The sequence below is a fragment of the Crocodylus siamensis genome, chromosome 6 (assembly GCF_052110815.1).
Source record: "Crocodylus siamensis isolate JL-2025a chromosome 6, ASM5211081v1, whole genome shotgun sequence".
NCBI classification, from domain to species: Eukaryota; Metazoa; Chordata; order Crocodylia; family Crocodylidae; genus Crocodylus; species Crocodylus siamensis.
In genome coordinates this window covers 2,760,346-2,777,089 of record NC_143400.1, presented here as the reverse complement: position 1 = coordinate 2,777,089, position 16,744 = coordinate 2,760,346, and the positions used below count along the sequence as shown (strand labels likewise).

At 66.0% G+C, this 16,744-nt stretch overlaps 1 protein-coding gene across 1 annotated transcript; it reads left to right on the top strand.

Annotated features, from left to right (window-relative positions):
* Positions 1-442: 442 nt before the first annotated feature.
* EEF1G (eukaryotic translation elongation factor 1 gamma) lies at positions 443-4,997 on the top strand. The gene is made up of 10 exons (XM_090053275.1): positions 443-594; positions 1,324-1,482; positions 1,819-1,882; positions 2,052-2,194; positions 2,795-2,938; positions 3,208-3,337; positions 3,528-3,732; positions 4,228-4,400; positions 4,513-4,637; positions 4,719-4,997. Exons 1-10 carry the CDS (start codon positions 472-474, stop codon positions 4,875-4,877), a joined length of 1,425 nt encoding a protein of 474 aa, XP_089909401.1. The 5' UTR covers positions 443-471; the 3' UTR covers positions 4,878-4,997.
* Positions 4,998-16,744: the final 11,747 nt, after the last annotated feature.

Sequence of the window (16,744 nt, the reverse complement as noted above, 5' to 3'; positions counted from 1 at the left end):
GCTTTGTGGGGGTAGGGGGGCTGCTTGGGGCTGGGCTGTGCTGTGCTGGAACACCGCCCCCTGTAGAGCTGGGACCCCAGTGTGCTAGGTGCTGTACATGCTCCATGGAGCTCGCAGGGTGGTGGAGGGGGCTGCAGTAGAATGCGGGGGCGTTGGGGCACGAGCCCTGGATGAGGGGGTGCAGGGGCAGTGACCCTGCAACCCTGGCCAGCCCCACTGGGGGGACTGGGACCCCTGAAAACAGCGCCCCCCCCAGCTGACAGCAGTGGGCGGGGTCTGGGGCATGGGATGCACTGGGGGGGGCCCTGGGTGCAGCACGTGGGACCAGCTGCAGGCCCAGCCCGCGGGCGCCCCCGTGCGACAGAAGCGCGTCACCACCACCGCCAAAGCCTTCCTACGCAGGCGCAGGCTTCCGCCGCCCACGTGCCCGCCGCCCTTCGGGCGACGCCCCTTCCGCTGCTGTGACGTCATATGCTGGCGCCGGCGGCAGCTGTCGTACTGTCACGGCCGCGTGCTTTACGGCCCCGCCACCTCCTGCCCGCGCGCTTTACGGCAGCTTCCCTTTCTCTGCTCGCGAAGATGGCGGTGGCCGGGGTGAGTGTGGGGCCCCCGCCCCCTCGCGCTATCCGGCCCCATCCGCCCCGGGGGGGGCCCGGCCGGGGCCGGCGTGGCCCGGGCGGCTGAGGGTGGCCCTGGCCCGTCCCTTTGCGCTGGTTATTGGTGGGGGCTGGCGCGGGAGAGCTGCCTGGGGGACCTGGATGTTGGGGGTGTGCTCGGGGGGCCTGCCTGGGGCGACAGCAGGCCTTGGCCCCTGGAGGCTGCCCTGGGGGGCAGGACTTGGGGAGGGACCGGGTTGTGGGGGGGCGTGGCCCTAGCGGAGGTCCTGGGAGCCCCATGGGCTGTGAAAAGGGAGGGTTGGGGTCCCGGGGGGTGCTGGTGCCAAGCAGGGAGCTGGCACCGGGCAGTGTGTTGCATGGAGGCGTGCAAAGGGGGCACAGGAAGGTGTGAGGTGGGGGGGTCATGGGCTGGAGTTGAGGACCCCTTGGTAGGGGGTCTTGAGGGGTGGAGGGTGTTGTGGGGGAGTCAGAGGAGATCAGTTAGGGGTAAGCGGATCTGTTGCAGGAGTGAGTTGGCAAAGGGGGGGTCCAGGTTGAGGGGGGCTTAGGATCCTCCTGGAGGTGGGGGTGGGGCAGGGCCTGGAGATGGGCTTTAGGGCTGCCTCAAGTGAGGGGTGCGGGTGCCTCACTGTGGGGCAAGGGAGCGCTCTGGGTGGGTGGGGGGCGTGCTGCTCGACTCCCCTCATCCCCCCGCTCCACCCCACAGACTCTGTACACCTATCCCGAGAACTGGCGGGCCTTCAAGGCGCTCATCGCTGCCCAATTCAGTGGCGCCAAGGTCAAGGTCCTCTCCACCCCCCCTCAGTTCCACTTTGGGCAGACTAACAAGACCCCCGAGTTCCTGAAGAAGTTCCCTGTCGGGAAGGTGGGTAATGGCCCTGCAGGGGGAGATGGGATCTGGCTGGGGGCTTTGCCAGGTTTCCAGCCATGAGTCATCGAAATTGGACACGGCTCCAGTGCTACTTTGTCCTGCTGACCCAGCTCCTTGTGCTGCAGGGGGATGGGGAGGGCAAGGGGTCCCGCTTTGCACTGAGGGGAGCTAAGACAGTGTTTGTAAGGGAAGCCTTTTCTCTGATGCTTAGCAAGGGGGAAGGCTACTCCTAGGAGCTGGGGGTGCCCTGAAGGTGGGTTCGGGGAGTAGCAGCTGGTGCCAGGATCCGTGGTTCTCGTGCCCTGCTGGTAAATGCCTTTCTCTGCCAAGGTCCCGGCTTTTGAAGGAGACGATGGGTTCTGCGTGTTTGAGAGCAATGCCATCGCGTACTATGGTGAGCCTGGTTCCTCTCCAGCTCCAGGGGGTTCCAGTCCAGGCTGCTCTGAGTCTGTTGGAGTTCTGGGGTTGGGGGGGATGGATGCTGAGGTTTGGGGGCAGGGTGGTGTGGCTAGAGTGCTGGGAAGTTTCCTTCTGCTGCTGGTGACTGTTGGCTCCCTCCTCAGTCAGTAACGAGGAGCTGCGGGGTGCCAGCGCCGAGGCTGCTGCCCAGGTCATCCAGTGGGTGAGCTTTGCGGACAGCGACATCGTCCCTCCTGCCAGCACCTGGGTCTTCCCCACGCTGGGCATCATGCACTACAACAAACAGGTCTGCGGGAGCTGGGGCTGGAGAGTGGGGCTTGTGGCTGTCCTGCAGGGGGGCCTGTGGTGAGGTGATGGCTGGGATTTGCTGCCACTGCTGTCAGCCTTGGGCTTCCTGCTCCCCTACTGCTCTTTGCTGCTGCAGGCACAGAGCGAGGTCCTGGCTGCCTGGTGATGAGGCTAGGTGGACACTCGGAGTCGTTTGGTGGCTGGGGTCTGTTTGTCTTTCGACTTGGCTCTTGGCCTGGAGTCTGGGGAGGGGGTCTGGGCTCAACTACGTACAGGTGTGCCTTAAGAATGGCTGGGCGCAGGGTGTCTGCAACCTGCCTCTGTCTCTGGTACCCCCAAGTGAGGCCCTGGCGACTGCCCAAGTGGGTTGCAGGTATATCCAGTGTCTGTGGGCTCCCCTGCTGCAGTGGATGCCAGGGCCAGGGTGGCTGGGTAGACTGCATTTTGCAGTGGGAGCTCCCCTGCCAGAGACCTCCCTGTGTTGACTGCCGCGTGAATTAGTGTCTGAGCACCTAAGGCATGGGCTGGAGCTGGGGAGGAGGCTTTCCACATGGGTTTCTCTGGCCTGGGTGCTGATCTGGTGTCTCTGCTCCCCCAGGCAACAGAACTCGCCAAGGAGGAGGTGAAGCGGGTACTGGGGATCCTGGATGCGCACCTAAGGACTCGGACCTTCCTGGTGGGCGAGCGCGTCACGTTGGCCGACATCACTGTCGTCTGTACCCTCCTCTGGCTCTACAAGCAGGTGCGGGCTGTGGGGGGAGGGTGGCTCCGTGGCCATAGCCAGCAGCTCTGGAGGGGGCTGGCAGCTCTGGAGGCTCTGGACAGGGTCTGCTGTCTAGACGGATCATTTGGCTTGGCCTGGAGCTCTTGGTGTCCAGGACAACAGAAGGCTGCCGTTGAGTGTGCTGCATAGCTGCCAAGGTTTGTGGGGGAGGTAGAAGGGGACCAAGATCCTCTACACGTTGTGGTAATGGGGGCCAGCCCCAGCTGACTGGTGACCTGTCCCTCCAGGTTCTGGAGCCGTCCTTCCGCCAGCCCTACGTGAACGCCAACCGCTGGTTTGTCACCTGCATCAACCAGCCTCAGTTCAAGGCCGTGCTGGGGGAGGTGAAGCTCTGCGAGAAAATGGCCCAGTTTGACGGTGAGGAGCTCCCTGGGCTGCGAGGGGGGAGCTTGCCTGGGACACCTTGCCTAGGTGTGCGGGTTTGTTCCTGCCTTCCAGGAGTAGCCACTTGCCAGCGTTGCCCAGGCTGGATCTGGAGCTAGTTCAGGGGGCCCAGCCCACACCAGCACCTCCTCACAGGCTGGCCCTGTCCTCGCTTCCACTGCAGCCAAGAAGTTTGCTGAGAACCAGCCCAAGAAAGACACCCCCAAGAAGGAGAAGCCGGCAAAGGAGGACAAAAAGCAGCAGGCACCGCAGCAGCAGGAAAAGAAGGAGGACAAGAAACCAGCCCCCGAGGACGAGCTGGATGAGTGCGAGCAGGCCTTAGCAGCTGAGCCCAAGACCAAGGACCCCTTCGCGCACCTGCCTAAGAGGTGGAGATGAACCCCATGGGGGTGGGCATTGGCCAGTGCACCCAAGGGATGTCCCCCTCCACCCCTCCCATGCGTCTTCCAGGCTTCGCAGGAGGGAGCTGCATCTCTGTTCCTTTTCCCCCTTCTCTTCTGGCCTCTTCTGGGCTGCCTGCCACCTGTTTGTTTTGTTCGTGCCAGTGGCTGGGGCTGCAGCCAGGCAGCTCTGCGCGCCTGGATGGAGCAGGGCAGAGCTGCCTTGTCAGGACAAACTGGGGGAAAGGCGGGGGGCACGGTCCAGCCCCTCCCTACCAGAGGGAGGGAGCCTGAGTCCGCTGGAGCCACCAGGGGGCAGCAGCTGCCCACAATGCCAGGGCTCCCACACCCTGCCACGTGCTGCGGGGCACTAGGCCACCGCCCAGCACGTCCTGCTGGGGAAGGGGGGGCTTGGGGGCTGCTGTGGGGAACCTGGCTGGCGCCCACTCTGTGACTGACTAAGCCACTGTCCCCCACCCCCAGCCCATTCATCATGGACGAATTCAAGCGGAAGTATTCCAATGAGGACACGTTAACGGTGGCGCTACCCCACTTCTGGGAGCACTTTGACAAGGAGGGCTGGTCCATCTGGTTTGCTGAGTACCGCTTCCCCAGCGAGCTCACCCAGACCTTCATGAGCTGCAACCTCATCACAGGTGACATCCCCCTGCCCTGTCGCATGCCCCCCTCACCCCCCACCCCAGCTGGAGCCCGACTGCATTGGGGGTGTGCTGGGGTGCTGCCCTGACAGTTTTTTGCCTTCTGCAGGCATGTTCCAGCGCCTGGACAAGTTGCGTAAGAACGCTTTTGCCAGCGTCATCCTGTTCGGCATGAACAACGACAGCAGCATCTCCGGCATCTGGGTTTTCCGTGGCCAGGAACTAGCCTTCCCGGTGAGTTCGTGTGTGCGCGTGCGTGTGCGTGCGCGCGTGTGTTTTCCCTCTGCTGACACTGCTCTTCTCCCCTCCCCCCAGCTGAGCCCCGACTGGCAGGTGGATTATGAGTCCTACACCTGGCGGAAGCTGGACCCCGACACCGAGGAGTGCAAGACATTGGTCAAGGAGTACTTCCTGTGGGAGGGTGACTTCAAGCACGTGGGGAAAGCCTTCAACCAGGGCAAGATCTTCAAGTGAGGTGCTGCCTTCCTGCCAGGCAGCACTGCATGGACTGACCAGCCAGCTGGGGACTGCGGGGTGCTGGGGCCTGTGACCACAACCGAGTGACGTGACGAATAAAACCCCAATGCGCTAGCATCCCCGGGTCTGTGCTTCCTGGGGGCTCTGCCGAGAGCTGGGGAGGTCAGTAGCATTCACCTGGCTTCCACGGCCCCCGTGGGCTGGCACAGGTGGCCTATGCCTGGTGAGAGCAGTGCTGGCACTGGAGCCGGTACTGCTGCCACTTTTTACCATGATTCCCCTGGCCACCTGCCTGCCCCACTAGGGCTCTCCCAGCAGGCAGCAGAGGAGGGTAAACAGGCGGGGTGCAGCACACAAAGGCAGGTGGGGACGGGGCAGGGCCTGCTGACAGATTTGTCGCTTTGCCCCAGCTGGATCGGAGCAGAGGTGGCTCGTAGGCCGCTCCCTCTCCCAACTCTGCCATGGAGTAAGGCTGGCTTTGCATGCTGCAGCCAAGAGTAGGATGGGGGTGGAGTGCTCTCCGGGCTGCAGGGCAGGGACTCCCTGCAGCCTCTCTGGCAGTTTTGCTGCCTTCTCACCTCCCTGGGGCTCTCCTAGATCCTTAAGTCATGACTCACCCCCATGCTGAGGGCTGTGACCGGCAGCCTCTGCATGTGAGCTCCAGGCACTGCCCCCCCACCCCCACCTCTCTCTAAGCATCTCTGCTGCAGCTAGGCAAGGGGGAAAGTCCCGGCTGGCGTTGGGGCTGGGAGCAGCTTGTCCTAGGCACTCCCAAAACAAGTGTATTGCTACTCCCCGTCCCTAGCTCTAGGGTGTTGCACTGTCCTTTTTGCCCATGGGGCACTTGTTGGGAGGAAACAGCAGGACCCAGCTTTGAACAACCCTTCCCTGCCCTGTCTGTTGGGGAACCTGTGGGCTGGCCTGTCCTGGATGTGGTTATTTCAGGGCTGGGCTAGGTTCGTGGAGGAGGGATTTGGGGCGGGGGGGCTGCTAATCGTATCCATCTGCCTTGTCCGGGGGCCTGGAGGAAGCATGACTCACTCCTGCATCCTGCATCCAGGCGGAGGGAGGATGTGTGGCTGGCCCTGTGCAGAGGGGGCTGGACCGTGGTTTATGTTGGGGGTAGTGGGGGGTACTCCTCTATCCCTCCAGCCTGTGCTCAGGTGGTGCAGGGTGCTGGATGCCTGACCCAGCCCCATGCTGTGGCTTCCATGCTGGTCTAGTTGCCTGTCCCACTCCTCTCTGCTTGCTCTCCCCCACCAAAGGAAGAGTGTGTGTGTGTGTGTGTATAGTGTGTGTGTTGAAGAGGTTGAATATTTTTCACCAGCCGTTTCTTGGGGGGCGGGGGAGGAAGCCCAGCTCCTGCCTGTGCCTCTCCAGGCTGCCCAGCTGTGCTGCTGTCTCCATGCCCCACAGGGTTACCAGGCTCTTGTACCCAGCCCTTCCCTAGCCTAAGCAGTGCAGGGCTGGGAGCCAGGACCTGGTTCTCTCCCAGCTCTGGGAGTAGAGGCTGGGGGAGGGGGAGCGGTTTGCATTAGAGCGGAGAAGCTGAGGGCCAGGACGCCTGGGTTCTGCCCCCAGCCCTGGGGTGCTAGTGAGATAGACGGAGGTTGGTGGGGGGAGGGGAGCCCTGGATGCCTGGACTCTCACTGCAGCAGGAGCTGAATCTTACAGGCTTAGGCAGGAGGTCTCTGTGCTGCTAACTTAACCCATGAGGTCCCTAAACTCTTCTCTTTCTCTGCCTCAGTTTCCCTGCCAGCACTATGCAGGAATTTTGGGGAAGCAAGCACCCGGCTGGAGCCCAACACGCTGCCAGAGCAGGGCCTGAGCTCAGAACAGCGCGTGCCTGTCTGTGGTGAGGCAGGGGCACTTCCAGCCGCCTCCAGGCTGGTAGGAAATTGCCCCCTCCTCCAGTGTGTTGGCCTCCCCGGGCCGCTGCTGCAGGGTGCAGGGGAGGGGCGGGAGTGCCAGCCCCCCCTCCCTCTCCCAGGCATGTTGCCCGCCCCTGCTGGCCCCACGCCCACCCGCCCCAGCGCACATCTGGATCTCGTTTTGGTTCTTGCTCAACCGGCCCCACCCCAGCTCCTCGCTGGGGCTGCTTGCAGCTCTGACTCATGCTGCTCTGCTGCTCAGAGGCAGCGCCGGGAGGGGGCCCTTGTACCAGGAGCACCTCCATGTCCCCCCTACCACCAGGGAGGGCAGCTTGGGGGGGTCCTGCCACTTCGCCCATGCAGGGGGCTGTTGGGGCTGCCTGCAGCAGGGTCCAGGAAGGCTGCAGGCATGGGGCAGCTTTTGCACCCCCTGGGCTGGACCCCAGCAGGCCCCTGAGCCCCGCTTGGCTGTGAAACTCCCCCACTGGGCTGGGGGGGCCACCATTGCTTCCTAGCCAGACCTCGAAGCGGGCGGCTGGGGGTAGGGAGCAAGCAGACGGTTCCCACGTGGGCACGGCAGCGGGAAGCCCAGGGCTGGGCTTGGAATGCGAGGCTGGAATGTTATCGGCTGGGGAGGGGCTGTCCAGCACCGCGCTTTCATGTGCGCCGGGGCCAGGGGCGGGCTGGGCTGAGCCGGGCCGCAGGGCCGTGTGCCTGGGAAACGCAGCTGTACTGGCCGGACACGTGGATTCCCAAGGGCCAGGGTCCTTGTGAAGGCTTGGGGTGGGGAGGGCAGAGCACACATGTGTAGTTGGGGGGGTTATCTGATCGGACCCACACAAGCATGCATGGGTGCATACGTGCCATACATGTTTGTGTGCTTGCATGCTATTAACCCTTTGCAGCCTGGGCTTGCCTGCATAGGGGCCTGGGCGAGGCTCTCCCCATGTGGACGCCCCCAGTCCCGACCAAGTGCCGTGGCCCCAGAGAAGCTGCTGCGTCGGCACGTGGGAGGGATTCGTACAGCATCGGGACCCCTTCTTCTGCATGGGGGCAGCCCTGGGTTGGGATCCGGCCCCTTTCTTCTGCATGGGGGCAGCTCCGGGGTGGGATCCAGCTCCCCTCTTCTGCACGCGGTAGCCCCTCTCCTCTACTACCTGCAACCCTGGTGCCCTGCCGAGCTGCTGTTCCACAGAGCAGGGTCTGGGGGGACCCTGGGTGGCGGAGGGGGCGTCTGCAGGCCTCGGTCTCCCGCCCAGCGTGGGAGGCAGGCGGGAGGAGGAGCCCGGGCCCCACCACTAAATTCCTGTTTGTTTACTGGCAGCCTGGAGGAATGTGATCCAGGCGAGGCGGGGGCAGGCGCTGTCTCTCTTGCAGCTTTGGCAGCACAGGGAAGCCCCTGGTTATCCCCTCGCCTCTCCCCCGCTTGACTTTCCCTGGGCAGGATCCTGCCTGCACCCCCTAGGCAGTGCCCAGCTGCAGCTTGCCTCCCTCACTCCCTCCTCGGTTCCCACGGCCTCCGCCGGCCCCATGGCGCGTGGCCTGGCTGCGGGGGGGCCTGTGTGTGTGCATGCAGCCTGTGAAGCGTCAGGGGGCAGCTGCATTGCTGCGTGGTCCTGAGACCGAGTGTCTTGCTCATGCACGTCCTTCCCCGGCAGCGGGGCTGGGCCATCCTGCTCTCTTCAGCCCCAGATGCTCTCCGCTGCGGTGCAGGGCTAATAGGGGCCAAGCACTATGGCCCCCTGCTGCTGTGAGACCCGTGGCCCCCGGGCTCGAAGGGGAAGGGGTCCGACCTGATCCCCCACTCCCAGCTAGGGAGGCTGGCTGAAGCCTTCTCCCCCAGGGCCTGCAAAGGTCTTTGGGGCCAGGGCTGTGTGGGGCCGCTGGATTTTTTTGGCCTCCTGTTGTGGGTTTTTCCACAACAACTTCAGAGTTTGCAGCCCTTCCTCCCTCCACCACCGTGCCCTGCTGCTGTTCCCGAGGTGGCCGGCAATTCTCCCGGGGAGAGAACGGCTCGATTGTTCTAAACGCGGGTTTCAGCCAGGAGAGGAGGAAAAAGAAAGAGAGGCGCTGTGATGGGGAGGTCGGGGCCAGCCTGCGCGGGGGGTCTGGCGGTGCCCGGCGTGGGCGAGGGAGACGCGAGGGCCTGTGCATGGCAAACAGCAGCCAGCGCCCCGCGAGTCGGCTGCCTCTTGGTACCAGGCACAAAGGGCAAGAGGAAGGGGGTTTCTTTTCCCCGTGCAGAGCGGCCAACAGGTTCCTGAAAGCCCAGCAGCCGATGGGGCAGGGAGCAGCAAGCAGAGCAGCCAATTGAGCAGGGGGCACTAGATATCTGGGGGCCATGGCAGAGGGTGGGAAGGGGGTGCTGTGAAGGGCCCGGGGGGTTTGGGGTTTGGCAAACTATTGCGCTGGCCCTAAGAGGGCACTCAAGGGCTTCTGGGAAACTGGAAGTGGGGTAATGGGCCTGGGTCACAGCAAGTGCAGTCAAGGAGGGGCAGAGAGTTGGGAGAGGCCCAGGAAGTGAGGTCAGGGGGCAGACAGGACCCCAAGGGTTTGGGGTCACAGGAAGAGGTCAGGGGGCAGAGCCTTAGGGGCTTGTGGGTCACAGGAATGAGGCTGGGGGGCAGGCCCAGGGCATATAGGGGTCACAGGAAATGAGGTCGGGGCAAGCGAACCCCAGGGGTTTGGGGTCACAGGAAGTGGCATGGGGGAGCCCCAGCAGGGCGTGGGACATCCCTTCCCCCCACGGCTGTCCCCCTCCCTGGCTGCGGCGGGTCCTTGCCCTTCCCCTGCGCGGGTGTCTGCTGCCAGCCCCCGGTGCCTGAGGCACAGGCTCCCGGTTGGCTCTAGAGACCCCATCCTGAGGCAGCCCCTGCCCCAGGATGGGGGTACGTGAGGGCCTGAGGGGTCTGGACCAGCCCCCAGGACCTGCCAGGAGCCACCACTGTGCCGCCAGGTGACTTGTGGTGCCTGCAGTGGCCTGGGGGCAGCCGTGCCACGGGGGCGCTGGTTTGTCTCAGCTGCCGCGTGCGATGGGGACGCGTCTCTCAGGTGAGGAGCCTGTCGCTGGCACGTAAGCCAGGACCACAACCGCTTGGACAGGATCGGTCCTGGGACAGCTGGGCTGCAAGGGACCTCATGAGGTCACATCTGCATAAATCCCCTTTTTTGGGGCTACAGCGCATCCGTGCCTTGAGCGCTTCCAGTCCCCGCACCTCCACGAGGATCGAGAAGGGCCACAAGGCTGACCTAGCGACACGAGGGGGCTTCCTCGAAGCCAGGCCTGCTCAGTGGAGGAGAGATGCTGCGGGGTGGGGGCACGCCAGGGTTTACAAAGCGGGGAGGAGAAAGTTGATAGAGATTTATTATCAACCGTCTCTCGACATAAGAACAAGAGGTCACAACGTGAAGCAAGTAGGCAGCTGGTTTCAAACTAACCCCGGCAGTTGTTTTTCAGCCGGTGTGGAATTAAAGCATGGGGCTCGTTATCACCAGGCGTGGGAGAAGCGACGAGTTTAGCCAGATTCCCCAAGGGAGCGGACGCATGCTGGGAGGAATTGGTTGCTATTGAGCACGGGAGTGAGGGGCACGGCCTCTGATTCAGAGCGTCCTGGGTCTTAAATGCTGGAGGCTGCAAGTGGGAGAGAGGAACAGGTGGAAAACCCTGCTCCGGCACTGTTCTCTCTCCCTCTCCACCTCCGCTGGGGGACACAGGGAGCTGGGCCAGACAGACCTAGGGTCTGACCCGGGAAATGGCAGTACTTCTGGTTACCTCACGTCCTGGTCAGGGTGGGATCTTCTTGGACTAAACCGCCCCAGCCAAGTGTCTGTCTAACCCAGCCATCCTCAGCCGGCATGGCGTGGCACCCTGGGGCGCTTTGAGAGCCGTTCCGGCGTGCCACCATGTTAGCTCAGACGCGCCAGCGGGAGTCACCAGGTGAACCCAACAACTGCAGACAGGAATCTGGCGTGCTAGAAACTGTCTGCCTGAGCCTTTTGCAGCAGAAAATTGGCTCTCTGGTTTTTTTTTTTGACTATGGGAAAATAATAGAGGGAAACTAATGGTGTTTCCAGAGGGGTGTTTTCGAGTCGATCAAGGGTATCTGGAGTCTCAGACAGGTGAGAACCACCAGTCTCTCGACAGCTTCCAAGGACAGAGGCTGCTCTAGGAGGTGGAGCTATCCCCCTGGGGGGCAGCAGGCTATGCCATGGAGGAGGAGCGGACCTGCTTCTTAGCCCCTCACTCCCAACTTGCAGCCCCTTCCCCCAGCAGAGCCTGTCATTGGCTGGTACAGGGCTGCCTCTCCCTCCTCTGGGCTCCTTGCCTGGCCTGGGGTGGCTCCATGGCTGGTGGGGCAAGTCACAGCCGGGCCTTTTGTTCATGTGTAAGCAGCTGGGTCATAGTGGGTGACTCATTCCGGGGTATCTGGGGCTTGCACGCAGAGGCCTCGATGGCTGCCTCTGCAAAATGGAGCGGGGCCGTGCGTGGAAGGGGTCTGGAGCACGGGGGGCACGAGCCCAACATCCAGCACAGTCATGTCCATGTGAGCGGGAAGGAGATGCAGCCTTGTTCCACCCCGCCCCGCCCAGGCCCGGCAGAGGCAGCTTCTCCAAGCCCGGAGATCATGAGTCAGGCCCCCGAAGTCAGGAGGCTGCCTTAGAAAACCTCCCTCTGCCTCCTCTCCCTCCTCCGGGGTCTCCTCAAAAACAAGTCATGGGGGGTGTTTTCTGCTGACCCAAAGAGCTGTTTCCTCCGCCACGGCGTGGGGCTGTGTCGCATGTGCCCGTGGTGAGCTGGCAGAGCTGGCACTCTGCCCACGGCCGCTTGTCACGGAGAGGAGTGTGACGGGCCGCCGGCCGCGTGGGTGGGAGCCAGGAGGACCCCCGTCACCCCTCGCGTCCTCCCTCGGCAGCCCGGGGAGACGGGGCAGGGCGTCGCGGGAAGCCTCGGGGCACGGCCAGCACGCGCAGGGAGCAGCAGCGGGGACCCCGAGCACCGCAGCCCCCTTCCCCTTTCGGGCGCCGTGGGTCCCGCCCAGCTCGGCTCCTCGCAAGGTTTTGCACGAAGCATCGTCCGAGCCGGGCACGGGGGCGCCATGCAGGGCCGAGGCCCCGGGAGCAAAGGGCACCTGGTGACTCTCTCCTTGGGGCCGGCCTCTGCCATTGTCCCTGGCCACAGGGCGAGCCTGCCAGCTCGGGCATCCGGCCAGCGCTGACTCGCGCTGACTCACGTGGATGTGCGGCTGCTGCTGTTTGAGTCGCCGTGCCCGGTTGCTACAGCGACAAGGCCTCGAGGAAGGATGTGGGGCAGCACAGCTGCCTCGGGTTGCTGCGGGAAACCAGCTGTTTGATTTTCGTGTCTTGGGAGGGGCCTCCCCCCCACCCCCAGTGTCCGCGCACCTGCCCTGGTGCCACTTATCCGCAGCCTCCAGCCGGGGGTCTGGACGCGGGGGTGCAGCCTGCCCCGGGAGGGTGGGCCCTGCCCAAGGATTTCACTCCTGGACCGGGAGGGGCTCAACCCCAGCCGCGCAGGCCTTCATCTGTTCCTCAGTTTCCCCACGCTGTAACGTGGGGGGCTCTGCCAGGGCGGTAGAAGGGGGTGGCTATAGTGGTGCTGTGTGAGGCCCCAACGTGGGTCCGCCCGGTGGCAGACCTGCCTCAGTTTCCCCAGTGAGCGCTTCCTCTGGGGTGGGGTCTGGGAGCTACGTGGACTGCGGCCCCTCTCGTAATAGCGCAACAATGCAGCCTGTCCCTGTTCCCACAAGCAGCCCGTACCCAGTGTGCAAATGCGGCTGCCTCTGGGGTGCGGTGCATTGAAGGTTGGTTACAGACGGACTCTGACCTGGTGCTGAGATGCAGCCACCTCTGGGGTGGGTCTTCAGCCCCTCGTTGCCTGGCCTGGAGCTGGGGCTCTCCCCTGAAGCAGAAAGACCCCACGGGAACCTGGGGGTGCATATTTGGGCCTCACCTGGGATCCAGCGACCTGCTTGGGGCCGGGCCCGGGCTCCAGGGCCCCTCCTGCTCCTGCTGCACTCGAGAAAGGATCTCTACAGGCCTGCAAGATGGATGGAGCCAGGGCAACGTGTCCTGGGCCTGCCGCCCCCTCTCTCGGCATCCCTCCCCGGGGGAGCCAGCTTCCCCTGTGCCAGGAGCTGAATCCTGGCCTCGGCCTCGCGCCGCGCTGGGGCTGGACTAGGTGCCGGGCCACAAGCCGAGGCATCCCGGCGGGTCGGTTTACGCGACCGCCCCGCCGCGGGACGCGTCCGTCTCTCGTGCGCCCTGGACGTTTGGGTGCCCCCGGCGCGAGGGCTGCAGGGCTCAGGCCCAGACGCCTGCCCCCAAGGCCGTGCTAGGAACGGGGGCTCCAGCGGTCGGGGCGGCGAGGCGAGGCGGGGCGACTGTCCCTGGCGCGCGGGACTGACCGGCAGAGGCATTTCCGGCCGCAAGTGGAGTCAATTCGGCAGGTTGCCACGGCAACGGGGACCCGGCCAGCATTCCAGGGTCCCCGTCCGGCTCCCAGGCCTCCTTCCTGCTCGGGGCAGGCTCCGGCGGGTCCCCCCGGCCGCAGGCCCGAGACGGCGCCCTGCCTCGGCCCGCCGTGACCCCGGGGCCGTGAGCTTCCCCGCCGCAGTGACTTTGGTGCCCAGGTTCTCCACCACCCGTGGGCTCGGGGCCGAGCGGGCTTGTTTACGCGGCGCAGGGGCACTATTTCTGGGGCTGGCCTCCAGTGAATGTCCTCCTTTGTTGGAATGTGCCCGGCGCGGGCCGCAGCTGTCATGTGAGGGCGCCTCGCTCTTCCTCGCTAGCTCAGCCCTTTCCAGCCCGCCGCCTCTGCCAGCGCTTCACGGGGCAGGAGGGAGCCAGGCTGAGCTGGCATCGCCGCCTGCCCGGTCCCCATGGCAATGGGGATCTCCAGCAGCTTCTGCCTGGGCACTGACTCATGCCAGGAGCTGGGCTTTTCCTAGCCAGCCGCTCTCTGTGGCTCAGGGGCGGTGGCTTGACTCAGCCCGCCCCCCCGCCGGCTGCCCGCGGGCCTGGAGCCTGGCCAGGACGTGCTGGCGTTGGTCCTGGCAGAGCCCCGGGGGCGGGGATGCAGCCAGGGAGGTGTCTCCGCTGGCCCCGTCCTCTCTCCTCGTGCCTGCGTCCCAGCCTCCCGCACCTGGGTGCTGGTGGCACCCCCTGCCCGCCCCATAGCACCTGGGTAGATGCCGCCTGGGCGCAGGGTGCAGTGGCGGCTGCAGCCCTGGGCTAGCTCAGGTCTGGGCACCGCTGGGGCGCAGACCCGTTCTTCCCCCTCAAGTGTCTCTTTTTTACGGCTGGGGGGTCCGGAGACGGCCGGGGGGGAGCTCCAGAGCGGAGCTGGGAGCGTGGCTGCTCCCTGCGAGGCCTGGGCAGGCTGCTCGCGGCACGCGTGGTGCCTGAGGGCTGCCGTCTCCTGCGCCGGGGCAAGGGCCGTGGGGCCTGGCGGACCAGGAGAGGGGCTGCGTGTCTGTCAGGCGCTGCACACGGGTGTGTGTGCAGATGTGGGATACATGTACCACATGTGGGCACTTGGTGTGCCTGTTAAGGGCCCAGCGGGCACACCTTGGGTGCAAGGAGTGTGCATGTGTGCACTGGTGAGGTTCACGCGTAGGTGAGTACGGGGGGGTGTTGCTGTATGTCTACTGGTTGTCCCATGTGCATTGTGTGAGTGCGTAGTGCAGTGGGTATGTACGTGGTGCAGTGGGCATGTATGCGTAGTGCAGTGGGCATGTCATGAGTGTGTGTGGTGCAGGAGGTGTGTGTTGTGTGTGCATGTGGTGCAGTGGGCATCCTGCATGTGTGTGTGTGCATGTGTGTATATGGTGTAGGGGGCATGTATTGTGTGTGTGGTGCAGTGCACCTGTGTCATGCATGTGCATGGTGCAGTGGCTGACTTGTGTGTGGGGTGCAGCAGTTCTGTGCTGTGCACGTGTGCGGTGCAGTGCTTGGCGTGTGGTGCAGCAGTGGTGCGCAGCGCGCGCGCGGTGCAGCGGTTTCTCTGCGGTCGTGTGCAGTGCAGTGCAGTGGTTGTGTGCACAGGGTGCAGTGGTTGCATGCGTGTGGTGCAGCGCTGGTGTGGGGTGTCTGGTGCTCCCCGTGACCACAGCTCTTGCCCCCCTTGTCGCAGCCGGGCCCGTGCTTGCTGCCCACCTCCCTGAGCCCCGGGGCCAGGCCCAGCACCCAGCTGCAGGGGGTCGGCGTGGGGGTCCGCGAGGCCCAGGCCACCCGTCTGTCTGTCTGGTCCGTGCGGCGGGGAGGCGGAGGGTGCGACAGGCCCGGGCGCGCCCTCCGCCTCCCCAGAAACCTGTTTGCCCGCCTCGCCCGCCGGCAGGCCCCCACTTGCCCTGTGCCGCGCGGGGAGCTCTCAGGCCCGTCCCAGGGCCTGGCCGGACTGGGCCGCGGCACCCCGGCTGGCAGGCAAGACGGGCCGGAGCGGGGCGTGCCGCCCGCCTGGGCAGGCCACGTCGCAGGGGGCGTGGGGTGAGCCCAGCCTGCCCAGGTGCCCAAGGGAGGCAGGGTGCTTCCTCCTGGCTGGAGGGCCCACACCTGGGGAGGGGAAGCCCTGCTTCCTCCTCCTCCGCTGCCCATTGGCTGGCTGCAGCCCGCAGGTCGCCTTGGTGACCAAACCATAACACATGCAAACAGTCAGAGGCCCACGGTTGCCAGGAAACGGCGATGACAGCCCTAGGGAAACCCCTGCTCCTGGGCTCTTCCCCTGGGCTGCACCCCTGGGTGGGCGCGCCCCCAGGCTGGGGGGCTCGGCACCACGGCCCGCGCACCGGGGTCCCGCTCGGCTCGGCTCGGCTCCCGCGCGGGTCGGGGGCACCGGTGCTGACCCCGCTCGGGGGCCGGGAGCTCCTGCCAGCGGCCTTGGCAGAGCCCCGCGTCTGCCAGGAGCGGGGTCAAGGCGCCAGCACGCCGCCCGCCGCCCCGTGCCGCTCGCTCGGGCCGCCTCCCGCCAGCCCGCCGCGACGCCTGCCCGGGCGGCCGAGGAGCCCGGGGCGCTCTGCAAGCCCCAGCGAACGCAGAGCCCCTCGGGCCTCCCTGGCGCGGAGGTGGGTACAGGAGCCACGCGGCAGGGCGGGCTCACGGCCCGGCCAACGAGACGGCGAGGGCGCTGGTCATGGCAGCCAGGCCGTCCCAGCCCTGGCGCCCTCCCAGTCCGGGGGTCAAGCCCAGGCCTCCCGCCGCCCCGGCGCGGAAACGCGGCGCGCGCGCAACGGCTGCAGGGGCCGCGGCGTGGCAGGTCCGGGGGCACGGCCCGCGCTGCCAGGGGGCTCTGGGTGGGCGCCCAGCCGCTGGGCCCGAAGGCAGCCCCCGCCGAGGTCTGCACGGCGAGGAGGAGCCGCCCGGCCTTGCGGGGGCTTGTCCGCCTTGGGCTTCGGCACCCTGCGGCCGGGACCGGCCGGCCGCGGCCAGGCAGCTCCCCTCGCCCCGGCTCCCGGCGCCTCTGTGCGGGCAGGGCCGGCGCCCGGCAGCCGCGGGCGAGGGCAAGCGGGGCGGCCGCTCGGGGCCCCAGACTTCTGCAGCAAATGCCCGGCTTGCTTATCGGTCGCCGACACCGAGCCTCCGAGCACCCCGAGTGCCTCTCTTGCGGGGGCCAGCAACCGCAGGCCCGCCCGGCCCGCGGACACCCGCAGGGCGGCCGCTTTGCCCGGGCTCAGCCCGCGCGGCCTTGCGACCAGGCCCCGGAGCCGCGTCGCCCCAGGCCGGGCTTCCTTCCCCGGGGCAGGGCCTTTCCCACGCGTGCTACCACGGCCGGCCGGGCTCCCCGCGGGGAGAGCTGCCCGGCCCCCGCGCCGCCCTTCGGCGGGGGGGAGCGGGACGGGGGCGAGGCGTGCGAGGGCCAGGCAGGCCCCGGCCCCGGAGGTGGGCAGGCCCGGCGCCGGGCCCCAGCCGCCCGCGCCCGGCAGCGAGGAAGTGCCGAGCCCGCGGGCGACCTTGAGCCCTCTGGACCCGAGTCCGGGCCGG